The 25,975-nt window shown below is 34.3% G+C and overlaps 2 protein-coding genes across 5 annotated transcripts in view; one reads left to right on the forward strand and one right to left on the reverse strand.

Moving 5' to 3' along the window:
- LOC138941018 (neurotrimin) overlaps positions 1-10,242 on the forward strand; it is a 153,784-nt gene extending 143,542 nt beyond the window's left edge. For 3 of the 4 annotated variants that reach the window (XM_070310284.1, XM_070310285.1, XM_070310286.1), the window contains 2 exons: positions 4,090-4,155; positions 4,408-9,690. In XM_070310284.1, the coding sequence (XP_070166385.1) occupies positions 4,090-4,155; positions 4,408-4,568 (227 nt within the window). In that variant the 3' untranslated portion in view covers positions 4,569-9,690. Of the gene's footprint in view, positions 1-4,089; positions 4,156-4,407; positions 9,691-9,905 lie in introns of those variants that run through there. The other variant, XR_011448107.1, reaches the window with a different exon arrangement.
- A 3,595-nt stretch (positions 10,243-13,837) lies between these two features.
- LOC138941178 (lachesin) overlaps positions 13,838-25,975 on the reverse strand; it is a 121,773-nt gene continuing 109,635 nt past the window's right edge. Inside the window, 4 exon segments of the mRNA XM_070310596.1 lie at positions 13,838-14,321; positions 16,340-16,441; positions 16,555-16,623; positions 21,521-21,670. Of these exon segments, the coding sequence (XP_070166697.1) occupies positions 14,113-14,321; positions 16,340-16,441; positions 16,555-16,623; positions 21,521-21,670 (530 nt within the window). The 3' untranslated portion in view covers positions 13,838-14,112.

Here is a 25,975-nt window from a genome sequence, read left to right on the forward strand (position 1 = left end):
CAATGCACTCGTACAATATACTCGGCATTATCTTCTATCTTCTATATTTTAATTGGGAAAACGTCTAGTACAAATATCCGGCATTATAAAGTGAACAGGCAACATATTATTATCTCATTATTTTCAGAACGCGTTGATTTTCAAAATGCGTTTCATGAAACATATTTTCCGCGTATGCGATAATACTATACTCCCAGAAGAATGTAGATTGTTATTGAAAAGAAAAAAATGCGATGTGTTGTCAAATATCGCCGATCATAATTTTTATCAACAATGAAAGAGAGAGAGAGAGAGAGAGAGAGAGAAAGCAATATAATCCATCGTGGAACGCAACAAAGGACGCTGCACGTCCACGCGAATTCATGTCATCCGTGCTTGTTAAAGGCGTTTCAAGTTTTCCATCCGACCAAGTTCGAGCTTCTCCATGGTCGAGTGTGCAGATTCTAGGAGAGGGTCGGCGCTATTTCAACGTGAAATCGCGGATGAATAGGAGCCGTCGTCGTGTCGGGCTTTCGCGGATGGTCTCGTTTTTACGACAGGCCGCCGTCGCGGACGGAGCGCGCACAAAAGTCTGCGCGAGGCTCGATGCAGAAGGCTCGGCGCGGAATGCGCGGTGCAGTCGCGCGATAGCGGAGATAGACGTTTAGAGAAACGACTTTTTAAAGAGACCCCCGGATGAATACCGTTTCGGGTTCTCCTGCACCTGTCGCTCTTGCGCCGCCAATCTGCTTTTCATCGCGCGGAGAAAAGAGCAGAGCTGAAGTTTTTCGAAGGGGGACTCGCCGCTACTCGGTCTCCTCTCGGTATCCGCGCGTACGCGTTCGCGTCTCGCACAACCATGCGTAACATATTGTACTTTCCCTTGAATAACTTGGCGCATATCTCTTAGCGAGATACTTAGAGAAGTTCCTCGGGAGAAGGACGCTCGATATATCTCTGAAAGATAAAAAGATCATTTTTATATCATTACACCGTCAATATGAAAATTTTTTAGATAATTAATTTTAAAACAATATAAAATGCACGCAGACGCAGCCGAGAGTCGACGATAAGTTATTCGATTTCGTCGCTTTGATTTTTCTTCCATGTTATTATCGGGTTTATCTTTAGCATGCGAATTGAAAGGGCGCGGCGGGAGGGGCGGGGGAGGAGGGAGGAATAAATGCATGGCGAACGAACGTTTAGAGTGAGTATCAATCCACGAAAGATTCTTTTCTCTCGGCGCGGTATTTCCGAGTAGTTGATATATTCAAAGAGATAATAATACGGCAAGAGCTTTGTGCTACAATACATCGGCCTCTCAAAGGAGAGACGGTAAATTACATGTCAATGCGCGCCGTATCGTGCTTCGCTATATTTCGTTGCGCTCTGCCCGAGTATTAACTAAGCGCACGAAAAATGTATTTTGTTCTCTCTACGTTGCATTATTATTTTTTATTTGCCATAAAAAAAAATATATATATATATATATATATATATATATGGTATCGCATAACATTGAAATAATAAACAGATCTGATATTTTTGCAAATTTTCACGATCGCATATTTCGAGTGTTTGAAATAATTGCCAATATTTTTATGCTTTGTATATAGAACGTTATATTTGTTCGTATATATAATAGGCTGTATATATTATAATCTGCTATTCGCGTTATTAGTTTCAAAAATTTCGATGCTGAAAAATAAAGTATTAAAACTTTTTAATAAAAGAGGATATAAATAGCTCGCGAGGGATGACATAGACAATGGCTGAGTATGATAAATAAATTGTGCCAGTCGTACAGTTTCATATAGATATGTATTTAAGGCTGAGACACGTTATATGTGACGCGCTTCTTGACCGTACAACGCGCATGTGCTATTATAACGTAATATAACTACTATATCAGGATGAAAAATGTCGATATAAAATCCAGGGGCTTTGAAACGTGTGCTTTAAGACACTCCCGACACGGCCGTGATATAGCTCCAAGATGCTCGAGTCTTCTCTCTCGCTGCTTTAATGATTCATTTCGCAAGGGGAAAACTTTAAACATTTCTCGCGCCGTCTTCGTTTTATGGCTAATCGATGTTTTTACGGCTACGCGGACTTCTCATGGCCGCGAATACGAGTCTCATCGTGAGTCTCTATGCAGTCGCCGTACTGAAAAGCGCGAGATAGCTCGATATAAAGGCAATATGAGCGAGAATTGAAATTTTTGATTACACAGTTGACGTCTTTCTTCGACGTAAATCGGCTCGTTGTAACGTTTCTTCTTCTTTTTTTTTTTTTTCGCGTAACGCTCCGAATGTGCATCTCGGTCCGTCCGCGCTTCGAAACGAAATTTTTTGACAAGAGTGTACGATTATATATAACCGTATACACAAATTACCATAATTAGCAGCGCGGGAAGACCGCGCGCGTGTTTTGCTGGCGGCAATAAATAATCGGCGCACGAAGGCGATGTCAACGCGAGCTGCTCGTAAAAAGCAGCTTACTCTCATATTTCACCAAGTATCTTCCGCACCATCGTAATGAAAAATCCGAAATTTATTATTGACCCGTCTTCGGTCCAGCTTCCCGTTCGCCTAGAAATCGATATATGCAAAATATTTTGATGCCAACAGATTGGGAAGCGACGTTGCATAGCGCGATGGAAGATTTATAGAGACCAGGTCTCGATGCGTCGCGGGTCAATTTTATTGAACTCTTTCCACCTCGCCACATACGCTTAAATATACAGAGGTCTATATAGAGGTACAGGTCTCTCTTTCTATCTCTCTCGTTGAGTTAAATGCGCGAAACAATATACATGGATACGACACGCTTCGGAAATAATGGAAAATAGAAATAGATTATTTCTATATGTGTTGGGAAGGCCGAAGCGCGAATTCGACCGTGCATATTTGATTCTTGATGAGATTATTTTAATGTATTCCCCGCCGGAGCGATTTATCTGGCAAAAATAATAGAGATGTAAAAGAGACGGGTCAATTTTCCACTATGTGCGAGAGCAAGCGATGCGGCGTCCCTGAAACTTGGGACGGAAACTTAACAATGTGTGAAGGCAAACACATTGGTCATACCACAAGCCCTTCCACAATTTGTCACGGACTGGTCTTATCGAGTACGAACCGCCACGTTCGTTCGTTCTTCTCATTACTTGAGAAAACACACGATCGAAGCCGCATTTTTCACGAAGACGAACGAACTCCTTCTCTCATCACGAGCAAAACGCTCAATCGCTTTTTCAATAGCGATTTCCCACTTTATCCGGTTTTAATACCTTTTTATCGCTGTTTAACATTAAATTTGTCCCACTTTTGTGCAGAGATTTATCGTATTTTTCTCACGAAAAGAAATTAACTGACGTGCAATTTTTTTCTTCGAAATAGCCTTTTTCTCACTGTTTATACCGCGCGAGATTAAAATTAACGAATTTCAAAAATTTATCAAGATTTTATAGCAAAAATTCACTCGCGTAAAATACGTATCTTGAAACTAAATCGCTATTGGAGATAGCTCAAGTAAGCTCAATTCGAATATATTAGATTGGATATTTTTGTTCTGCGTTATAAACTTGTCTCGTAAATCGTTTTCTCCCTTCGTGCCGGCTGTCATCGCTATTTCTCTTGCAATTGATTTAACAACCGTCGTCATTAGTAGTCCCGTGACGTACCACCCGAAACCGAATACCACATTGCGAAACAAATTGCTTTTAAAGACATTCAACGGGCACCAATTAATCAAAGAAGACGGAATGAGAAAACAACTGAAATAATAGAACTCGATTGAATGTTTCGTCCGCAAATTTGCAAAAATCTGGCACGTTGATTTACTTACGTTTACGTAACAAAAGAAGTTATTAAATAAATACTCGTAATTGATATATTTAACGGTTGTCGATTAACACTGCTCTAACATCGTTACAAAATGAACTGTGCTGGATAAAAAGCCAGGAAGAGAGGAATAGACGGAATATTCATAATTATTGCTTATGAATAAAAGTATTCGTAAATATTTACTTGAACAATATTGACCGTATGAAAATATAAACTTCGCCTCGAGGGAGAAACGATATCGTTCAATATCTCGCTCTGTTTGCAGGTAAACCAAGGCATAATTCAGGGAACGATATCCTGGGGGGAAATCAAGATATGCTAAAAGAGCCAGGTACATATTGAACATCAAAATTTAATAAAGATTATTGCACATCAGGTATTCTTCTTAATTCTTTTTAATATCCTACATATTCTTAAATTATTATAAACTTGATATAAATGGATGTCTTGGTTCTTTATTATTCAGATAAAAATCATTGTGTATTTAAACTACAAATTCAAGTTTTTTTATAATTTCTTTTTTATGATAATATAATTTATCTATCCTATTAATATGTATCTTCCAATCTTCCAATCGTTATAGATATGAAACTACGAAATCGTAAGGAGAACGGAGGCGACATAACGGACTATGATGACTCCAGCGCCAACAGCAACGGTAGCTCGTTGCTCTTGATGATCCTCGTCGCGCTGTGCCTCTGCCTCCATCATCATCCGCAGATGCGTACGTTGCATCCGGCCTGAGATCTACCCGCGACAGCGCTGCACGCTATCACACGCGTATTTCGATCATCGAACCATATGACTTTGTACATCCACTTGTAAATCCATCGCTCAGGGACTTCAGTCGAGGATGAATATCGTCGAGGACTGCGTTGACCATACTACACTTTAAACTTAAACGATAAGATAATGATACTGTAAGTAGCATTAGTGGCGGCTCCGCGACTCGCGTAGTTCGCTAAGGGAGGATTACGACTTAAGAAACGGTCATTGCGGACAATTTCGGATCCGGAATTGAGTGCGCAAATCTACCCTATGTGCCCGGGAATCATGTTCAATGTTGAGGAACGCTTACTCTTTATTTATCTTAGGGTTGCGGGTTAGCAGTGCCGCAGAGATAACTGAAATATCTATAAATTTTGAACATTATAACAACCGTCATCAAGAATCGACTAATTTTCGAAAAGAATATGCGAGTTAATTTTTTTTGTTTTTTTTTTTTAAGAAGAGCTCTTATTTTTTTATCGTTATCAATAATTTCATTTTTGTTTATGTGCATTATGAAACTAATATTCTACGCAACTGTAAGATAACTTTTTACATATTTACATCTCTAATAATTTCTCTATGAAATAACATATATGTATAAGAAAAAAAATCTTTCTTATCGATCAAGAAAGTACGAATTTGCAATACAAAATCTGGTAATAGTCAATCCTGACAACGAGCAATAAGCAAAAAGTCTTATTGAGAAGAAATAAATTTCTATGAAGAAACACGTCAACGAAAGACGGACAATTGGCAGTGTTTTACGTCATTTTTAATTGGCTATCCGGACACTGGTGTATCCCAACGTCGGACGTCTATTACGAATCGATAGCCGAACGATGCGGCTACATCGATCGAAGAAGGTAGCCTACACGTTTATTAGAGACTATGGCAGTGCTATCCAATTCAAGTAAAGAATGAACGTCTCAATTAGACAGATTCAAACTTCTTTCGAACTGCCAATCTTTCTCGACAAATCTAAAAGCGTATCGAATATTTTGAAAATACACTTCACACACGGCATAAATAAAGAAATCAAATACTAATATAAAAGTTTTTAATTATGTTTTGCAATTATTTATCACAAGCAAATTCAAGCGATTAAGAATATATATTAAAAGTTTGAATTTCATCTCTCTTCGTGAAGAGCATGAATACTTTTCAATACTACGAAGATGGCAAAGTTTCTTCTTATACTATGCTACTTTTTCTTTCTCTCTCTTTCTCTCTTGCTTGTTCTCTTCATGTAGTTTCAAACGATGTTTTATTCTTTTAAATGAGCCGGTACAATTTTTTTTTCTTTATCAACGTAAGCTTGTAAAAGTTGATTGCGCGATTTATTTCGTTTTATTTAATAGATAGCTGTCTTCTCTAACAAGTTATTAAAGTCGCATCGATACATTGACATCGGTCGGCGTCATTTTACATGATTTTTCGTAACTCCTGAATTTTGATTTAAAAAGATTATTATGCGCATAAAGTAGCTAGCATTAATTTTATAGAATATACGAGGCGTATTATATTAATCGCCATCGCTTCAAGACTCGCACCAAAAGGAAATCCTCGACGGACATCCTGGATTGTTCATTAGAATTTGTACCGGAAAGGACGTTTGTGTTAGCTGAAATCTATTCTATAATAACTCTCTGTATAGTATTATGTATAGTATCAGTACAATTACTGATATATGTACTATATATATAGACGCAGTATAAATATAACGATGCCACGTCGGCGTTCCTCGAGTTTTTCAGCGAAACTATTAAATTAATAATTTCTCCCATGTTTGCATAAAATTTTGCTTAAGTAGTCATTAAGCAGGATTATCAATTTTATAATTATTTGATTTGAATTTTCTAAAGCAAAGAATTGCATTTTATATTTTTAATTCATATTTTACAAATTAAAGGGTATTTAAAATATATAATTAATTTTTTAATAATTCTATTTTTCAGAAAATAAATCAGAGAATATATCATAATTTGTATATAGTATGTATAATAAGTACAATTATATACAATATATATATATATAATAACATTAAAGTCAAGACTGAGGAGGTTTCGAGTCTCCTTAAATCATTTCCGTGCAGTGATCGATGTACTGCGTGTGAATAGATCTCGCTTTATATTTCACACGTACTGTATATATTAGAAAGTAGGTTGAAAGCCGCTGAAAGCCACCTATATTACCACTGTCATAATGATATGTAGTATTCAGCAAAATATATATATATATATATTTTTTTTTTATAAAATAGAGTAAACTAAACACACTTTATGATACACAATATTTGATAAACTCACGAAACAAATATAAATAATTTAATGCGCGTTCGACGATTGAATGATTTATTAAGATATACTTTATCGGCTTTTTCTATTAGTATCCCAATCAGCAATTAACTGCTATTTCTGTATCATTCATTATTAACGTTAGATAACGCATCACACAATATTTGCATCGTTATCGACGCGAATATTCGCAGAATTTTACTTAAGTTATCAGAGCTTTGGGTAACACATTCTGTAAACTGGGACACTCTTTGTACAGTTTGAATCATAATACAATATTACGATGCCGGGCTTACACATGGCGTTTTGTGTTTTTGTTCATTGATGTATGCATACGTATGCAGATAGCGAGCTTATTATTGAATATTAGGTATAAAAAAGGTTGAGTCTCGAAATGAGTTAAAACTGATTAAAGAAAAGCAAAGAAAATTCTTATTATTTGGAAGAGTAATCAAACGTTGAAAAACCGAAGTACTAGAAAAAAATTATGAAAGTAAAGAAAGAGTAAGATTGATCAATTTTCCGCGCAAAAATAACTAAGTCAGCAGTTTTTAATATTGATGATTCAATGTATCTGTAATAGAAAAATTTATTTTTGTATATCGAATTTTTATTATTATTTTTCTGCAAGCTTAATTACTTACAATTAATTTATTTAAAGAATCTACAAGTTTAAATGGTTCAAACTGAGTATATCAAATTAGTGTGAAGATCGATACAATATTGACGTTTATTAACTTATATACAAATAATTATCATTTTAGAAAAACGATACTAAAAAGAATTTTTTTTCTTATATATACGCGCGTGCAATACTTGATATATGACGTTTCTCTGCAAAGAGAATTTATATAGAAGGAAATATGTTTTAATTACTGACATTTCTTTAGCATAAAAGAGCATAAATACAAGAATTATTTAGCACAAAAATATATTATCTGAGAAAAAGCATCAATATTTATATATTTATTTTACAAGAAATGTAATTTTAAAAGCCAGATTTATTTTATCTATTTTACTTATTTTAAAATATATGGCAATGTTTAAAAATATCAATGCTGTGTCGAAGATAATAATATAATGTAACCGTTTTCGATTAAATTTAGCTTAATCTATGACCTATAATAGTTTTCTTTCTTTCTTTCTTTCTTCTTTTATTAATTTAATTTAGTTTAATCATTGATATTGACTAATTTAACGCGCATATAACAATTAAAAATAATATTTAATGCCTCGATTGGCTCATTATATGTATAATGTATATCAAGCAGCATTCATCATTAAAATTCCACATTGCACATCTGCATGATGCGTGTATGTATTATTTACAAATAATTTAGTGACTGCGGCAATTTTGAACAATGTAACTCAACTTACTTTTATATCATCAACATTGTAGATAATCATATCAAATACATCATTCATACGACGCGTATAATAAATCGTGAAGAGTAAGTGCGAAATTTGTAATAAAGACGAATAATATGAACCATGTGTAGTTAATAAAAGTACATGACGCACTACATGTATGAGTATTATAGTTATATATATATATATATAAATATTAAAATGTCGTAATGTATATACAGATAGAAAACGCATTATCTCTGCTGATTGGTGGCGTAACTATATATGTAATAAATACGGGAGTTTTTCCGAAAGCATCATGATTGTATTAGATATTATGTAACATTTTTGCTACGAGAATAAGTTTGCATCGCAACAAAAAACTATAAAATTAACGATGGTAATAAGCACATTTTTTTTTATTCTCAAGCCCATCTCAGACGATCTATAATTTATATTAAAATTCTGTTTACAATTTCATGTATTTTATATTATAATTCGAGAAACATTGAATGAATCAGAATATACATATGTGAAAAATACATATCAGTATATACACACATGTTTAATATATTAAAAAAAACACGGTACATGAAATTATAAATAGAATCCTATCTTAAACTTTTTGTGTCGTGGATGGTAGACCATCTAAAGCGGGCTTAAGTAAAAGTTCACGAAAATAACTTTATAAATTATGAATGTTTCTGCGATAATGCTAGAGTATAGATCAATAAATAATTGTCAATCAATAAGTAAGCGTAGATTAACAAAAACATTTAATTGCATAGTTGTATCGCAATTATGCTGCGATATTGGAACCGATCTGGTTGCGCCACTATCCGTGCTTTTTGCACACGATCTAGTCCTGTAAGCACTATCGGCATCAGGAAAATGTCCGTGTATACATGAAATACAAATTTATTACTTACTTTTTATTGTACGTATTTTAGTTCCCGAAAAGAACTTAACTGATTTGTGACTTTAATTTTTGCGCGTAATATACAATATATTTTCATTGTAATTAACTCGCTATTAAAAAATAAGATAGCTTGTAAAACGAATCAATCTTGCAAAGAAGGAGTAAATTATTGACAATAATACTTTCATTGTAGACTTGCTTGATATTTTATATTCATATTTTATAATAATTCCTCTTAAATATTGAAGCGAAATAATTTTTCCATTCGGTGATGGTTTATCACCGTGTTTCTCCATTGAAATAATTAATAATGAAATAAAGTTCACGCACGTGTAATCGGTAAGTGCATTGAGCATCATAGATATTGATATACATTACATTTAATTCATATTACATAAGTTGCATCATTATTGAGCGTACTTGAAACATCGGATGTTAGACATTTGTGCTTTAATAAGACCGATGATTATGATTGCTAGTTATTTAAGCAAATGTTTTTCGTGAAAACAAAACACACAGATAAGTTGGTTAAATTAGCAGCTTTATATTCGAGTAAAATTAATATAATTTTATCTAATTATACCAAATATTAAAAATTAAATATAATTTTAAATTCAAATTAAGTTAAATTTGATATTTATATTTATGCATTATGCAAACATTGCATAAATCATAAATAACATCGGAATTATCAATTATCGTTGTTATTAATTATTAATTAAGTAATTATTAATCCTGTTTATTTTTCAGGCTGCGAAAACGAGATTAAGATATAATGCAATTTGCATGCTCAAGGGACCTTCAATGAATCGGAAACTACGCGGTGGAATTAATAAAATTAAATGTATTATTAAAAATGTCTTTATACGTCAATTTAAGTAAATATATATCATAGCAGCGTATACACAAAATACTCTTACTCGTAATATAAATTGTTAGAGAAAAAAGCATACGAATAAATATATAAGAAATAAAATGAAAATGCGAGAGTGTACAAAATGTGTATTTCGTAAGAATAAAAACATTTAGAATAAGGTAAGTTAATAAGTCTTAAATCTTATTGATTATATAGTAAATTAGATAAAATGTAAATTAAATGGCAATTAATGTAACTCCACAGGGATCAATAATGATCTGTGACTTTTCGTATAATAAGAATTTAATAAAATATATTATTAATACGGAGAGAGAAACATATTTATATTTGTAAATGAGCGTAATTCTGTTTTAAAAGATTCAAAAAATGTATTTCTAGGAATTCCTAGAATTTTAAATTTGATACATTAAGCCGATGGTTTACACGAGAAAACTAAACTCTTGAAAATTGAAAATCAAAACAATATAATGGCATAAATTAAAAATTCAGGAATCACGATTTCAGGAATTCCTAAAATTTAAAATCTTACTGATTTAAACCGCAAAAAATTTAATTGGTAAATTTTTACTATTAATTATTATAATTATTTTTATTAATTTTGTAATTGAAGACTGATTTTACCAGAGAAAAGAATTCAAAAAATAGGATTCATATAAAGGAATTATCAAAGAAAGCATACGTTTAAATATAATTTATACAAAGTGGGTTAAACATTCGATATTTATTCGTTCCATTTGCATTCATTCATTCATTCAATTACAACATGATTCGTCTCTATAGCTACAATAATGGAAACATAACTCTCTTTACAATATTTTTGGGATTTCTTTGTCTATGAAATTTTTATTATAATTCACATAATTTTTGTAATTTTTCTGCAAATATTAATATTTTATCTAGAAAGCGATAATAAGCTCACTGAAATCGATCTTTCCGCCGATTATGATAATTATAGCTAACAGAAAAATCTTGAAAAAATTGAAGTGGTACACGATATTTATATAAATTTAATTATACAAATAATTTATGTTGTTAATCCAATGCCGATTTAATTTAATATGTGTATATATGTGTGCGTGTTAAAATAATACGTTACGTATTACTTTAGCTTTAGATTTATACAATAACTCTATCAACTATGCTCTTACATATTTGTTTCCTGGGAAAATTTTCTGTGAGAATTTAATGAAAAAATTGGAAGAAATTTAAGATAACCATGAATTAACATTATTTCGTAAAAAATACAATATATACACGCATTTAATTACATTTTGCGTAGACATGATAGAGTTATATCTTTTTATAGTTGACCTATCGTGTACCACTTTCTAACATTATACAAAGCTGGTTGCAGTTATTTACAGTGATTCCATCCACTTTACAGTACGCTTATATATATATAGACTTGTAATTAATATGTACATCTGGATTCCAGGGAGCACCTGAGTTGTGACATAGAATATATATGGTTTATATCGAGGGATTACAATTATTGTTTAGAGTGTTTGTAACACTTAAATTAATTTTCAAAATTCGATTGTATCGTTGAGCGGACATGGATTAACGTTGAATTTTCTCACATTAATTCAAATACAAATGTACGAGTTGTGATCATTTGACATTTCAAATAATGCACTGTTTCTCGTGACGAAATTTGTCATGCGCAACATAAGAACGTATCTATAAACGCTCCAAACGCTTTTTCTGAACCGCGAAATTCAAATTGATATCACTAAATATGTCATTCTCATTTTAACAATACATAATAATAAAATATAAATAATATGTTGTAAAAATATTTCAAACTTTTCTATATATAAATAATTTTAGAAGTAGCGATCTATCTCTAATTTAAAGAGTAGCTTAACAATCGCATTTAATATTTGCCATGTAAAAATGTTATATTTGAATAATAACAGCAATAGGCTCAGAGTATTAATAATTAAGTGGGAAAATTAGCAAATAAGAGCCAAGGCACAGGTATTGGTGCGCGATAAATTTTATATGAGTTTTAAAATATCAATGTAATCTTTATGTTTTATATTTATGTTAAAGATGGACCAAAAAACTGTCCGAAACGTACATTTTTAATATACGTTTATTACTAAAATTTAACAATAATAAGTTTACGCATCAATACTCACGCCTTAGCTTCTATTTGGCAGTTTTCCCACTTAATTGTAGTATTAAAAAGTTACATAAAAAACACACTCAAAGTGTTAATTAAAATTTTTTGAAATAGCACAAGACGAATCAGATACATTTTTTTAAATACAAAATTCATTGTTCTGATATAAGTCGGGAATACAATTACTTCATTTGCGGAAACATCCATATATATATAAAAACATCGACAACTACTCACACTCTTACTTTCTCTTCGAGGAGACTTAATATATGTATATACAAAACTATTTTTATCGATGCAATTAGTACAGTGAATATATCATGGAAAAAAGATCCATATGATCATAACATTATTTACAAATATATGCAAGTGAATAATTCTGAAAAATTTACAAGTCTCAATTGCTTCGTTGCATTGCATGCATCGTTCTCGACTCATTCTTAAAGTTTCGCACACGTCACATTAATCTCTATGCTTATATATTAATTTATACATTTAGATTAATAGATTGATTAACTCTCTGCATTGACAATTAGATTCAAACAGAACACGATAAAAATAAACACATGACAAAAATAAATCACAATTAAAGATAATCGACTGATGATACAAATTTAAAAAGTTGAATATTATTTTGTACTTGCTATTACGGCTAATTATTAATAATCAGCGTAAAAGTACAGATAGCTAATTTTTTTTGTGTGTATATTAAGGAAAATTAATTAAAATATATATTACAACATTATAACATGTAATCGCGCAATGGGAAAATAATTTTTTTTTTAATGTCTTCAACGTATATGCTCTTATGTGAGTTTTGAGTAGAATCAATGTACGGAAATATTGATAATGTATCGTATAACATATTAATATCTCTATTATTAAATCGCATTATCAATATTCTGATACGAATTTATGCACATGCACACACATTTGCGCGCGAATCATTAGAAATGGTTGGTGGTCAACAATCGAGTAGGCCGAATTTTTTCTCAAGTTCAAAAATCATATGAATTCTTGATCACGATCCAGATGAGAGTATCAAGCCGGATGAAAAGAAAAATCAGTCGTTTCCTTCGAAGAAAAATTGGGTGATCTCGTTTCACTAACGATGCGCGCGATTTGAAAGCTTCCCTGCCGATAAAAGAAAGATTAGAGAGATGGATTTGGAAATAATGATGGGATCAGATAAGAAAAATATCGTTGTCACTCCGTCCTCGTTTCTAAGAAACGTCCGATGGTAGGCCTCGATGAAAGTCGGCTGACACGTTGGAACCTCGATTAACGATCGCTTGCGAAACGGCGCAGAGATTTTTGATAAAATCGTAGGTAAACAAATGGTTTATGTAGAAAACGATAAAATTAATTAATATTATTATGCTATAGATATTAAGTGTATTACGTAAATTACATTAATTATCTCCTATTATTCAATGTTGCAAATAAATTTGAGCATTTATGGCAATATTTTTATTTTAAATTATATATATGCAACGTTTGTGAGACAATATATACATATGACAATATATACATAGATATATATATATATATAAAAAAAAATAATTAAGAATGCGTTTAGTGAATAAGATAATCAATCTTTATATTGCAATATTGACAATTATTTTTTTCTAAATGCGTTCTTGCATAATAATAATAATAAAAAATGAAAAGAAATGGATAATGCATCTTATTACAAACGAGGGAGGGGGAAAATCTCTAATATGAGTAAATTTTTCGTTAAATTTTGCTCATCTAACCAACACAAGACAACTCATAGTTCCACTATGATAATCATCTTTCTTGTTCGGCGTATGGCTGTGGATTCTTTAATGAGTCTGTGCTATTCACTCTTTTAATTCGTCGATTAATTGATCCCTTGCACGAGGAGAGATTTACAGGATTTTATCCTAAAGTTGGAAGGACTACGATCAATCATCCCCGCGTCGCGATGACTACGACAGGGCGGAAAGCACTATTACGGAGATCACTGCACTGGAACGCGTCACGCAACGCCACGTGCTGCTTGTAGAGGACATTGACTGCGCCGTATTGTCGATTCTTCTTTGATGTTCATCATCGATACTTTTATGGCTGTCAGTGTCAATGACGTTTTCGGCTTCGTGATTCTCCCCTTGGCTCGGTCTGCCACGAGATCGCGTTTCTAAAAAAATGCGAGCAATATATTGTCCCAGTGTATTCCGCAATTTTTCACGATGTTCTTAAAGAATATGATGATGTGTCTATTCAATGGAATATTTCACGCGAAAGAGGAGAACAAACTTGAAAAATACGTTATAGTTTCCTATACTTTGGATAGAGAACGTGAGAATTAATGAACCGCCGTGAATATTTTTCCATAATCTTCGTCGCATATTATTTATTCTTTGGGGAAAAAATTACTTATACAAAACGTCAAGTCGTCTAGTGACCGTTCCGTTTTATCTTTTGCTTTAGTATTCATTGTGCCCGCATCATTCCGTAATCAGATCGCATCCAATTCACTACTTCTCGAATTGCCCGTGACTTTGCTTATATATCCACTAGTTTACATGATAATCGAAACAAGTTCGAGTTACCGTGCCGGTGTCGCAACCGGGTGCAGATTACTCGCCATAGTTGCGCCGAATACGGTAGTTCATAAACCGCGTGGGATTTCATCAAAATCCAGTCGAGAGTTCCGCGTTTGTCGAGGTGGAGGACGACAAAGAAGGAAGAAGCTGGAGAGAAGGTAGGGGTTGGTTCTCCACGGTGGCGTGGCACGTTGCTGGAAGTTTTGCGGAATAAACTTCGCGCCTTCCGCAAAACTTTTCGGAGGAAAGTTCCACCACTGCCCGGCGGCGTGTAAGTTCTCGCATTACGTCGGGCCCGATGATTTAAGACGACGTATCCCGGCGAATTTTGGGTCGCGGCAACGTATTTGCGGAAGGTGACGTGTTTTCAAGTGCTCCTCTTCATTCATCGTATAGATCAATGTTTTATTGCTTGAATTACGAAAGTCGTATCGTATGTATCAAGACCAACATATGAATAACATTATAAATTCAATATGCATACGTTTAACCCTTTGCTGATCGAAACAAAAATTTTAATTTTAAATCAAATATTTTTTAAACATTCACATAAGAAAGATTTGATTATTGTATATTATTAAAAAGTTTTCAAAGCTTTGTACATTTTTACAAAAGTTTTGTTTTGTATAAATTATTAACAAAACTAGCTTGCAATCGATTGCTTGAAAATCAAGGAAACAAATTATTATGCGTGTCAACGTTAATTCATTCATTATTCATTCTGTAAAATCTCAATTACATTGAGTGAATAATCAAAAGCGATAATCATTAGGAAGTACAGGTCCCTCGAGCCACCTGAAACTGTAGTTTCCATCGAAGTCCCAATGCGATTGCCAAATCTCACCTTCATCGCGCATGTATACACATACAGTGTGGCTAATCTGATTTTTGTTTCCTCTAAAAGTTTCAGGAGATTCGCACACGATCAGAGTTTTGAATATTCAAACTTGTTTTGACAGCCCACCGTTGTAATTGTGGCCGACGTGCGTAATTGTAATAACGGTAACGCAGAGTTGGAATTGCCACTTATAATGTTCGTAGTATAATATCAAAATATGACGGAGGGGCAACCAAACTTTTCTCACTATAATTATAATACAAATGCGTATAACAAAATCAAAATTGCAGATGGTGGCTGTTTCGACTTTTCGAACAATCTGAAATGTGCCTTATTGATTATATAGTTTCGTACTTACAACAAACTTATTGTACTTGTAATGCAATCAATGTTTGATAAATTTAATTTTTTATAGAAAAAAAAAACACAATTACGTATTCACATTCCATTTCTCTTTTTCTCTCATGTCAGTAAACTATAAATATAACTACGTTCAACAAAGATATTTTTAATTTTTTTTTTCCTGGTGTACAACGCTATTTTTTATTGTATTACAAACAATTATAATTTCATATTGCAGAAAGCAAGATGTTTCTTTTATTAAGAGACTCCAACGTAATTTAAAATGAAATTAAATGACTTTGTGCGATATCTTTTTATTGAATATACGTGGTGTTTTTCCTGAGGCTTTAACCTTGTTTAGCGCGAAAAATCTCAGCTAGTGATAGCGTAAAAAAGAAGTTAAAAGAATATAATGGAAACCAAGCGTACCTTCGCTTCTGACGACAGTCGACAAAGATGCGTCGGTTATTTCATTAGAACCAGGTTCTAGACTGGGCACGGGCTTTTGTCGCGACCACTGGATATTTTCCACTGAAATAGTAACAATATTTTCCTTGTTAGAATTGTTTACATAGCTGTACAGTTGCTAATATGTTGGTGGTATACACATTTATGAATAATAGATTGCATTAAATAATGGTTACCTGGATCCACAATAGTAGGAATGAGAATCGTGCTCGTCGTTGTCGGTTCCGTTGTAGGCGTTGGTATATCTGCCAAAAATTCATAATACGTTAATATCTTTTTATTAAATGTATTTATCTTATATTACACGAACTAATATAGTTATTTCTTTTAGCGTATAAAAAAATTAACTGGGATACATAACATACAGACTTATTATTTCGAATAGAAATTAAAGCAATAAGGATAAAGACTTTAAGTTATTATTTTATGTTGCAATCTTTACGGATATAATAATTATTTCTTTAACGATTACTGCAATAAATTTCGTTTAATATTTTATAGTCCAATTTTTTGACGATCTAAATGTAATTTGCTATTTGAATTAAGAACGGGCAGTAAGACGCAACTCGCTGGATTGAGTATAATTGACGATAACAAAGGACCTCGTAATATATTGTATTAATGATTCGATTAATCAATAATCTATAATTTAAAAAATGTAATTGTATAATATATTTCGCATATATACGAAAATTAACGATTAATTTTAACTTCTTAATAAACTAATAAACAATAAGTAATTGTACGATGTATTATTTCAAGTAAGAGTCAAAACGACAAGAATAATAATTCTAAATTAATATTTTGTTTTTGTGACAGACACACGTGCACAAAAATTATTTCTTTAACAATACTTAGAATCAAACGTATACCGTCCAAGCTTTAAATTTTCTATCAATCTAATAATAAAGGTAACTATTCATTTGGTTTAAGATCGCGTAATGAAACACAAATTGCAGAATCAGTTAAAGTAATTGAATTAAACGCATTAAAATAATGAAAAGTAGTCGATTAAAGTAACGAAATTAGACGTATATAATAACGAAAAGTAGTAGATAATATATATATATCAATCGTTTAATTAATAATTAATTTTAAGTTTAAGAATCAAAATATTCCAAAGTAACTTATTCTTATATTTTATGTATTATATTAAACATTTTGCAACAATAATAAATTAATTTACTTTACACAGAGCTTAGCGCTTATTTCTTACGTATTATTGTTTATCACAGGATTCATTTGATCGAGATCTGTGATATGAACAGTCGGCAAATCTATCATAATTATATATATTTTCGGATATAATAATTCGCGAATATTTTTATCTTTAATTTTAACTCGTAATATGTTTATTTATATTAGAATGCGATATAAATATATAATCTCATTTATAAAATAAATTACAAATTATATATTAAATTACAAAATTATATAATATAACCTTCCCAACGGGTATACCTTGACGTTGGTGGAAGGGCTTAGTATCTCAAAGGTTTATCCTGAAGGGGAAGCTAAGTACCCGAAACACAGCATTGTCGCGTGTCGCGAATAACTCATACGTGGCGACCGCATTTGACGCGTCGAATTGACAATGAATAGTGCCTCGGTTTTCAATGGATGGTTCGTCACGTCTTCGCGCGATATCCCGATTTCGCACATTATTATTATCGAGGATCGTAGTTCCGGTACCGACGAAATAGGATTGAATCTCATTGAACATTGTAGGACAATGCTCAATGAAAGCACTCTCTGCTCTGACAAGCGGTTCGGTCCAAATCGGTTAGAGTTCGGTCGATTGTCCGATAAAGGCAGATGGAATCGTCGTCGTTCGGTTCGTCCCGTCTCTTGTCACATATATCATATACCAATGGTATTACTATATATATTTTCAAATGTACCCGAGAAAAAATGGATAATATAAGATCATGTTTGGCCATATATGTATAATTGTATCCGAAATTTTGGCGCGACTTTATATGCGCATATATTGTACAATCTTCTTCTTCTTCTTCCACTTCGCGCTTAATTCTTGCTCGAAGTTACCTCGTCGACTCGAAATGCGATTCTCGTGCGAAATGGCATATTACTATACATCGCGGACTTTGAGAGTGCCGTGCAAAGTGTCGCGAGTTCGTTTTTATCGTGAATATTCGGGAGTTTCATTTAAAATATCGCATGTCCAAGTTGCAATCGTCGCGCATAATAAAATGTATGAAATTTTTATGAATAAATTGTATGAATTTTGCGAGTGCAACGTGCGAATCAACGAACCCTGACAACCTTGTGTGTGACGACTCTGACAATCTGAGAGCAGGAAGAGATTTATAAGAGGCATCGGACTCCGGTGAAGCTACTTTGGGGTGAGTATTTATTATTTGTACATTAATTATATATTAATAGCGTACGCGCGAGGCTTGAATTATATGATTAATCGCGTAATTTGTTTATTTAAATAATTTAAACAAGAGAGAATTAAAGAAAAAACATGTTTTATATAAAAGCTATATAATTCTGTAAAAGTTTCTACTTAATAAAAAGTAGAATCTTTTTAGAATTTATAAAATTGGTCTATTATAAATATTATTGTACGCATCGAATATAAAATTCAATGCGTACAATAATAATTTTTTGAAATATTTATTATTTTCGGCATTGCTACAATTTGGATCTTTTTGTATCTTACAGATCAACGTAATTTCAAGCTATCAACTTTGCTGTTGCGTATTATCCGATAAGTGACAAACCTTGTATTTTATTCTGAGATGACAGATTCGTAAATATTGTAGATCAGCACTGTTCTTTACTTGCAACTTTTGGCCAGATTTCTTGACATACATCCATTGTCGTCACAAAGTTGTCACGATTCATTGAGCCACACGTTACACTCGTGGAAAATTCATACAGTTACATCCAATAATACGTCCAATACTGACAAGAAAAATCGATAAGTTACGAAAAATAAGTGACCAACTTGATTAATTAAATTTCAATCATAATCATTAAACATTAATTAAATTTAATCATAATATCAACAGAATCGTTGAATTTTCATTCAATTAGTCATAAAAAAAATTGAAATTGATATTTGAAATAAAAAATTAAGAATAAAAAATGATTTATAAAAACATTAAATTAAAAAATTAGGGAATTAAAATTGATGTGAAATAATGTCAACGATAAATAATCGTTAATTAATCGCGATAAAGCCCGGATTTGCGTTCCGACCATCGTTCTTAAGCGGGCGATCTTATTTGAGAACAACGCTCGCAATCAACGGAAAAAAAACATCCTCCCTCTTGTCATTCGGATAAAGTTAAGCAATTAAAACTAGAAACGCTCGAATCCGGTAGCCATTGTAGCAACTTTCGGTGCGGATTGAAAGGCCGAGTTAAAATGCTAATGCGCATTAAATCGTCGACACAATCGAACGCTTATTTAAGCGGCTTAACGGCAATCCGCCGATTCGGCGGTCGCAGTAAAGCACAAAGCTGGCAAGTTCAATCTGCAGGGACGCCAAGGCGAAAACCTACAATTACCGATCGATAAAGGAGGAGGGTTCTTTTTTTGCCACGGCAAAAAGGAAGGGATGAGTGGAGTGACAAGGGTTTGGGGAACTCGGATCGACACTCGCGGTTATCGGTCATTCACCGCTCGCACCGCTTTCTCGGGAAAATGCGGATTTGCGAGGGAGAGACAGACACGATCGGGCTGACTTTCACGGCACTCCTTATCGCGGGGACGAGCTCGCCTTTGATATCGAATCAATGAGAAGTTTGAGGAAAATACCGGCAAAGTGTCTAGCCGACGGCGATGATTGATACAGGAACTCGCCTTCCTTACCGAACAAATTCTATTCTTGCCGCGCGCGAACAGAAAACGTCAACTCATTCTTCGTTTAGCATCTCATCGATTGAATTATGTAGATTTTTAGTGAAAAAAAAAAAAAAAATTCCTTTATCGAGTACTTTTGGTTGACGCGACACTCTTCGCTTCTTTCAATTTATATCTTGACGCGAATGCATGTTGCTATTGCGTTTTACAGTGCCAAACTTTCGCTATCGCGTATACGCCTGTCAACGATAAAACACGTTGATTTTGATGTTTCCCTCGCCACTCTTCCATTTACGCTCGCATGTGCATTCGGGATCCAATATTTCTCTCCGGAATCTCGCGCATTTCGAGAGAGATCCCGAGTTATCGGAGAGCCGCGATTGGCACTTGGTGCCACCGTCTCACTTTTCAAAGGCCGACTTATACCCGCGATATATCTCGCTCGTTGTCTCCGAAAGAACTGCGCGCTCGCTTTATCGCGTCGTCTGATGGCCGACGATTCGCTCCCGTCGGATGCTTAATTTCTCATTCGTCGAATACGTTCTTCATCGCACGACTAACGATTTCTGATAACGCGCGGTCCAAAAGTCGCGAAAGAACGAAAGAAAGTGCGACGGCCGCGCCGATAAGCGCTCCCGTTTGACAAATGTTCGAGAACCAACGCGAGAATCGATATCGGCTCCGCGATCGAGATATACGTCCGCGATAAATCATTTATATCGCGTTAATATAATATTACCGTCGTAACTTTGCCGGATCGCTTTCTGATCGCCACCGTCGCGCAAATTGCGCGATCAGTTTAATGACGTACCGTAATCGCACGTACATTGACATAGCCGTGACATTTTTCATAAGATAATCCCGATTAGCGCAGCGCATCATCAACATATTGGAGAAAATACGAAGAAAAAAATAACAAAAAAATTAAGTTAACGAATTATGTGCGTGCGCGCAAATAACAATAATAAATTATGACGCATTATGATGTGCGTGCGCGATTAAAATGTACAATTTATCAAAATATTTGACATGCCCGGGATGAAAGAATAAATATTATCGATCGATTGATTTATCCGTTAAAACATGTTTGAAAATGTTAATTTATACGAGTCGAGCACAGAGAAGTTTAATTTGAATTAAAACGAACAGAATCGTTTGCTAATTTGCAAATCTATGTAAATGACAAAATTGTAATGCACTAGTAAACAACAATATAAATACCGTTTTCCATTATACAGTGCCCGTCAACTAAATAAAAGTAATTTAAAATGATAGAAATATATATATGAGTATATTACATGTACTCACGATAGAGCTTGATACTGCCGTCCGTTTCGCCGAGGGAATTTTTAGATATGCATTTGTAGCTGCCATAATCGGACATCGCGACCGAACGTATCATTAGTTTCATATGCACCTTGTACACGTTGTCCGAAAAGGATGCCTCGTACTTTTCTCCTGTAATTTAAAAAAAAAAAAAAAACATTATGACGCAGAGATGCCTCCTCTGTTGTTCGTGCAGAATTAATATATATCGTCCCTGGCGAAATTATAAAGAGGAGTGTGTTAAACGAGCGAAATGCTAAAGTTTCTGATTTCAGAACTTAACCGCAAAAGCTTGATAAATATCAAGCGAGATAAAAGATGCTTCGCGCCTTCTTTGTTGTCGTTAAAATTATGAAATTAGTTTTAATCTACGATGAAAGCTAGTTCCGTTGAAACTACTACGCAGGGAAAAACCTGAAGCTGATGTTTACGCATGTGTATACTTAGAATCTAGTACAAACCTAAAATCAATTTTACATCCGCGTAGTAACATTTCATCGCCGCAAGATTTTATTACAATATCGACTAACCGTTTTGTGCGAGCGTGTATAAAATTACCCGCGTTATACGTATATTATAAAATTGCATCTACGTGTTAATTCAAAATATTTTTAAAACGGATTATAATATAAAATTATACATGCACAATTAATTATTTAATATACGCCAAACAATATCTTTATGTTATTACATTTACGTCATTATAATGTACGCGTATCATTACGACGCACGTATCTAGCATGGAAAAAAAAAAAAAAAAAAATTTTGCAAGTATAATAAACGCGCGTCCATGTTCTTGATCCGTCCTTCATTTTCTACCGGACCGAATATAATATAACGATATTCAAAAACGTATTTGCCAATATCCCGCGCTTCCGGTACGCTCTTACGGTTCACTGTGCTTTGCGCTCTGTCAACTAGAAAAACTGGCATTAGGGTTTCTCGCGTGGATTCGTGTTGCCTCTCATATCGAAGCGCGTCAGCCTCGACCTCACCTTTTGCGTCCGTTTAAATCGTTCCAAACGCTTTGTTTCCGATTTCGTTATCCGTTTCTCGCGAATCAATAATCGAATACGAATGTGTAATCTTCTGGTAAACACTTCTGGTAAATAATTAATCAAATATTGTTATTTTATCCCATCTTGTCGCATAATATTTCGTAATTAAAATATTATCGTATCCTTTTATATAAGAATTTATACATAACATTTTAAACAGATTTTATCCACGAAAGTGAAATGATTTAATAATTATTTATCAAATTTGTTAGATTCATCAAGTCCGAACTACTACAATCGTGTCTTGAATTTCGAGAGATAGAATTGCAGTTTCTAGAAAAGGGTGTCTCTCGAGAAAATTTCGTTGGACCGAAAATAAAATGGCATGCGATACTATTATTATATTGGGCGAACACGCCAACCACTCGTTACTTTTAGACCGAATAGTAAAGTGAAATTGGAGAATTATGCGTGATCACGTGATTAATTTAAGATACAAAGTTTATAATCGAAATTTCGTACATTCCTTTAATTATCTCTCGGATGTTCGTGTGTCAATTGTTCGTATTCGGGTTTATCGTCCCTGTCAAAGAGAAATTTTCCGTGAGCATGAAACAGTACTAGAATACAATGTAAATATATTAGTGTGTAGACTAAACTAAAATATCAGTATCTAGTAAATTGGGAAAAACGTCATTAACGTTCCGATTTCTCTCGATAACGTCCCGGTGGATGATGAAAAGTGGCGCGACAGGGACGAGAAAACGGAACGGGACGGGACGGGACGAGGCGCGCGAATGCGAAAAGAAGTTTTCATTAACAATTCGAGGTGGTGGCGCATTCGAAAGAGAGTGAAATCTATAGGTGTTAATGACCCGCGGCAAAGCGGAGGCGAAGTATTTTCCCAGCCCCGTAGGAAAACTTACGTTTCCGAGATAGAGAAAGAGAAATGTGTGCGATGGGTGGGAGGGGGAAGGGGGAAGGGGGGGTACGAGATTGAGGAGGTGGAGGAAAAGCGGAAGGAATAAGGACGGCGAAAGGGTAGAATGCATTTATGTAGCGGCTTTCCATTCGAGCCCTCTACCCCTCCCTACCTCCCTCCCTCCCTCCCTCCATCCTCCTCTCTCCTCCCGCAAACGGAAGAAAAACTTTCGGTCGGCTTTGAGTTTGAAAAGCAGATGAAAAAGTTTAACGACGTTGAACTACGGTGCCGGCGGCATTACCTTTGGCACGGCGGGGGAGGGGGGAGGGGGAAGGGGGGAGGAGGGAGGCATCCGCGAATGGATTCCGCAGGGATAAAACTGCTTTTGACCCCGAAAGTCGACGGGGGTATCCCCGATATTTTGTATGTTACTCGTATCTTCGTATGTTCCTCTGCTCGTCCGCGCGCGCGCGGCCCCGCCACATGTACGCGGGCATGAATCACGCTGACTTGGGCAAACTCAAACTGCCGACGTAATTTCCATCCGCGTGGCGATCGCTCACGACGGACGCCCGGTCGTTTCCGCGATCACGCGCCCGTGTCATCGATCACACGACACTTCGGGACTTTTACGAACGCAATCTAGCTTTTATGCATCCAGTCCGTAATAAAAAAGAAGACAACTCTATATATATCGTATTAAAATAAATAGCTGCAAATGCATCGTAAAAAGCATCGGAGCCGTTAAAACGACGGAGATTGCAAAATAATATCGCAAGAAAGTTATGAATAAATATAAATTATAGAAAATATGTAATGTACATTAAAAAAAAAAAAAAAATTGCTATTTTATTTGCACACTAAAGTAATGATAGAATCATAAAAATGCGTACGCAATTGCTTGCCGAGATAAATTAAAAACAATTACATTTTATTTAATTATTGCGTAATGTACAAGAATGCATTCGTATAATATAAGTAAGAGGATTTATTCGCGAAAGTACTGCAAATCTTCTGTTAAAAGCTTCCTATTAAAATTCCGCAGCGTACAAAGATATTCTTGTCAAGATTTTTAATTTTAATTCATTAAGTCTCCGAAATGTAATTAACACTGCGAAATGAAATCTCTCTCTGAGAGAAAGAGAGAGAGAGAGAAATTATACCTAAAACTGTCACGGGAATACGACGATGACGCGGAAAGGCGTTCTCTTAAAAACAGACCGCACATAGTTCGGCGACGAATGTACGAGCATAAAAAATGTAACGAGTTTAACGCCGACAGATCTAATTTGATACACACAAATACGCGGGCGTAGAGCGGCGAAACGTTAAATATCGCGTAATCGCTAACCGTCGGGAACTCTATGTTCATAATGAATTGGTGTTCCGGCTCGAGCGTAATGCGTGTTTGCCCACTGACAGATTATATTTTCCAAAGGCACTGATTTACGGCGTAATCCTCTTGTCAACGAGCTGGCGGTCTCAAATTCCCAATCACCCTTCCCACCCTCTCTTGAATGCTTCCAAATTTATACGATAAATTTATCGCCTCGCGTTTGATTAAAAAAACGCTGAATTTTCAACACTATTCCGCACGATAATTATCGAGCGTAATAGTTTTTCTTTTTAATCATTATACGATATATTGGATGATAGTTATTTATAGTGATATTTAATGATCTTGCGTTTAAAAAGGTATGTGTATTATAAACGTAATCGATACGTTGATCGTGTAATATATAAATATGAAGATCTGCTCTTTTCTTCTCATATACAATATCTATTGCATTGCCATGCCGTAACGCGAAGGATATCACGAAATGGCTACTTTCATTACATGACTCTACTATAGGGGTATAATAGAATTGTACTTTCCGCCGCGCTTTACGACTCGAGTTGTCGTCACGTGAGAAAGGACGGTGTGATATCTATATGTAATCGTTTCTCTCTTCGTCGATTGAACCGCTCGTGATTGGAAACGCTCGGCGAAACTTAGAATTTACTCCAAGTTCCGAGCAGGAAAATACATGAATTTCCCGATGCCGGATATATTCTCGTAAAGCTTTACAAGCATGAAATCAGAGTCGCTCATCTGGGACAAGAAAAAAAATTTTCAAAGACGCCGATGAAACTTTTCCGCTTTACCGGAAATTTGAATGCCCAACTTTTAGTCGGATTCTTACGGTGTAATTTAGAATCGCGATTTTTCTATAATCGTGCCACATCTCCGCGATGGGTTCTTACAGCGAATCGCGTTTTACAGACGAATGCAAATCGCAGATTACAATTTTATAAATATATATTAAAAAATTCATCGCATACATATATATATATATATATATTGTGTATACATGTTTGCATCAAATATAAATATGTAAAAAAAGATTATTGTATATATCGTTATCGTATTGATTGAAAAAGATACCTGTGAAATAGTTAAGAACCTTATTGGGAAATTTTTTTCGAAAAAATATGCGCTCCGAATAACAATTTTGTGAAGCGAATATTTGCAATTGA

The sequence above is a fragment of the Polyergus mexicanus genome, unplaced genomic scaffold (assembly GCF_030449975.1).
Source record: "Polyergus mexicanus isolate NDT 795.1 unplaced genomic scaffold, iyPolMexi1.0 SCAF_18, whole genome shotgun sequence".
Taxonomy (NCBI): domain Eukaryota; kingdom Metazoa; phylum Arthropoda; class Insecta; order Hymenoptera; family Formicidae; genus Polyergus; species Polyergus mexicanus.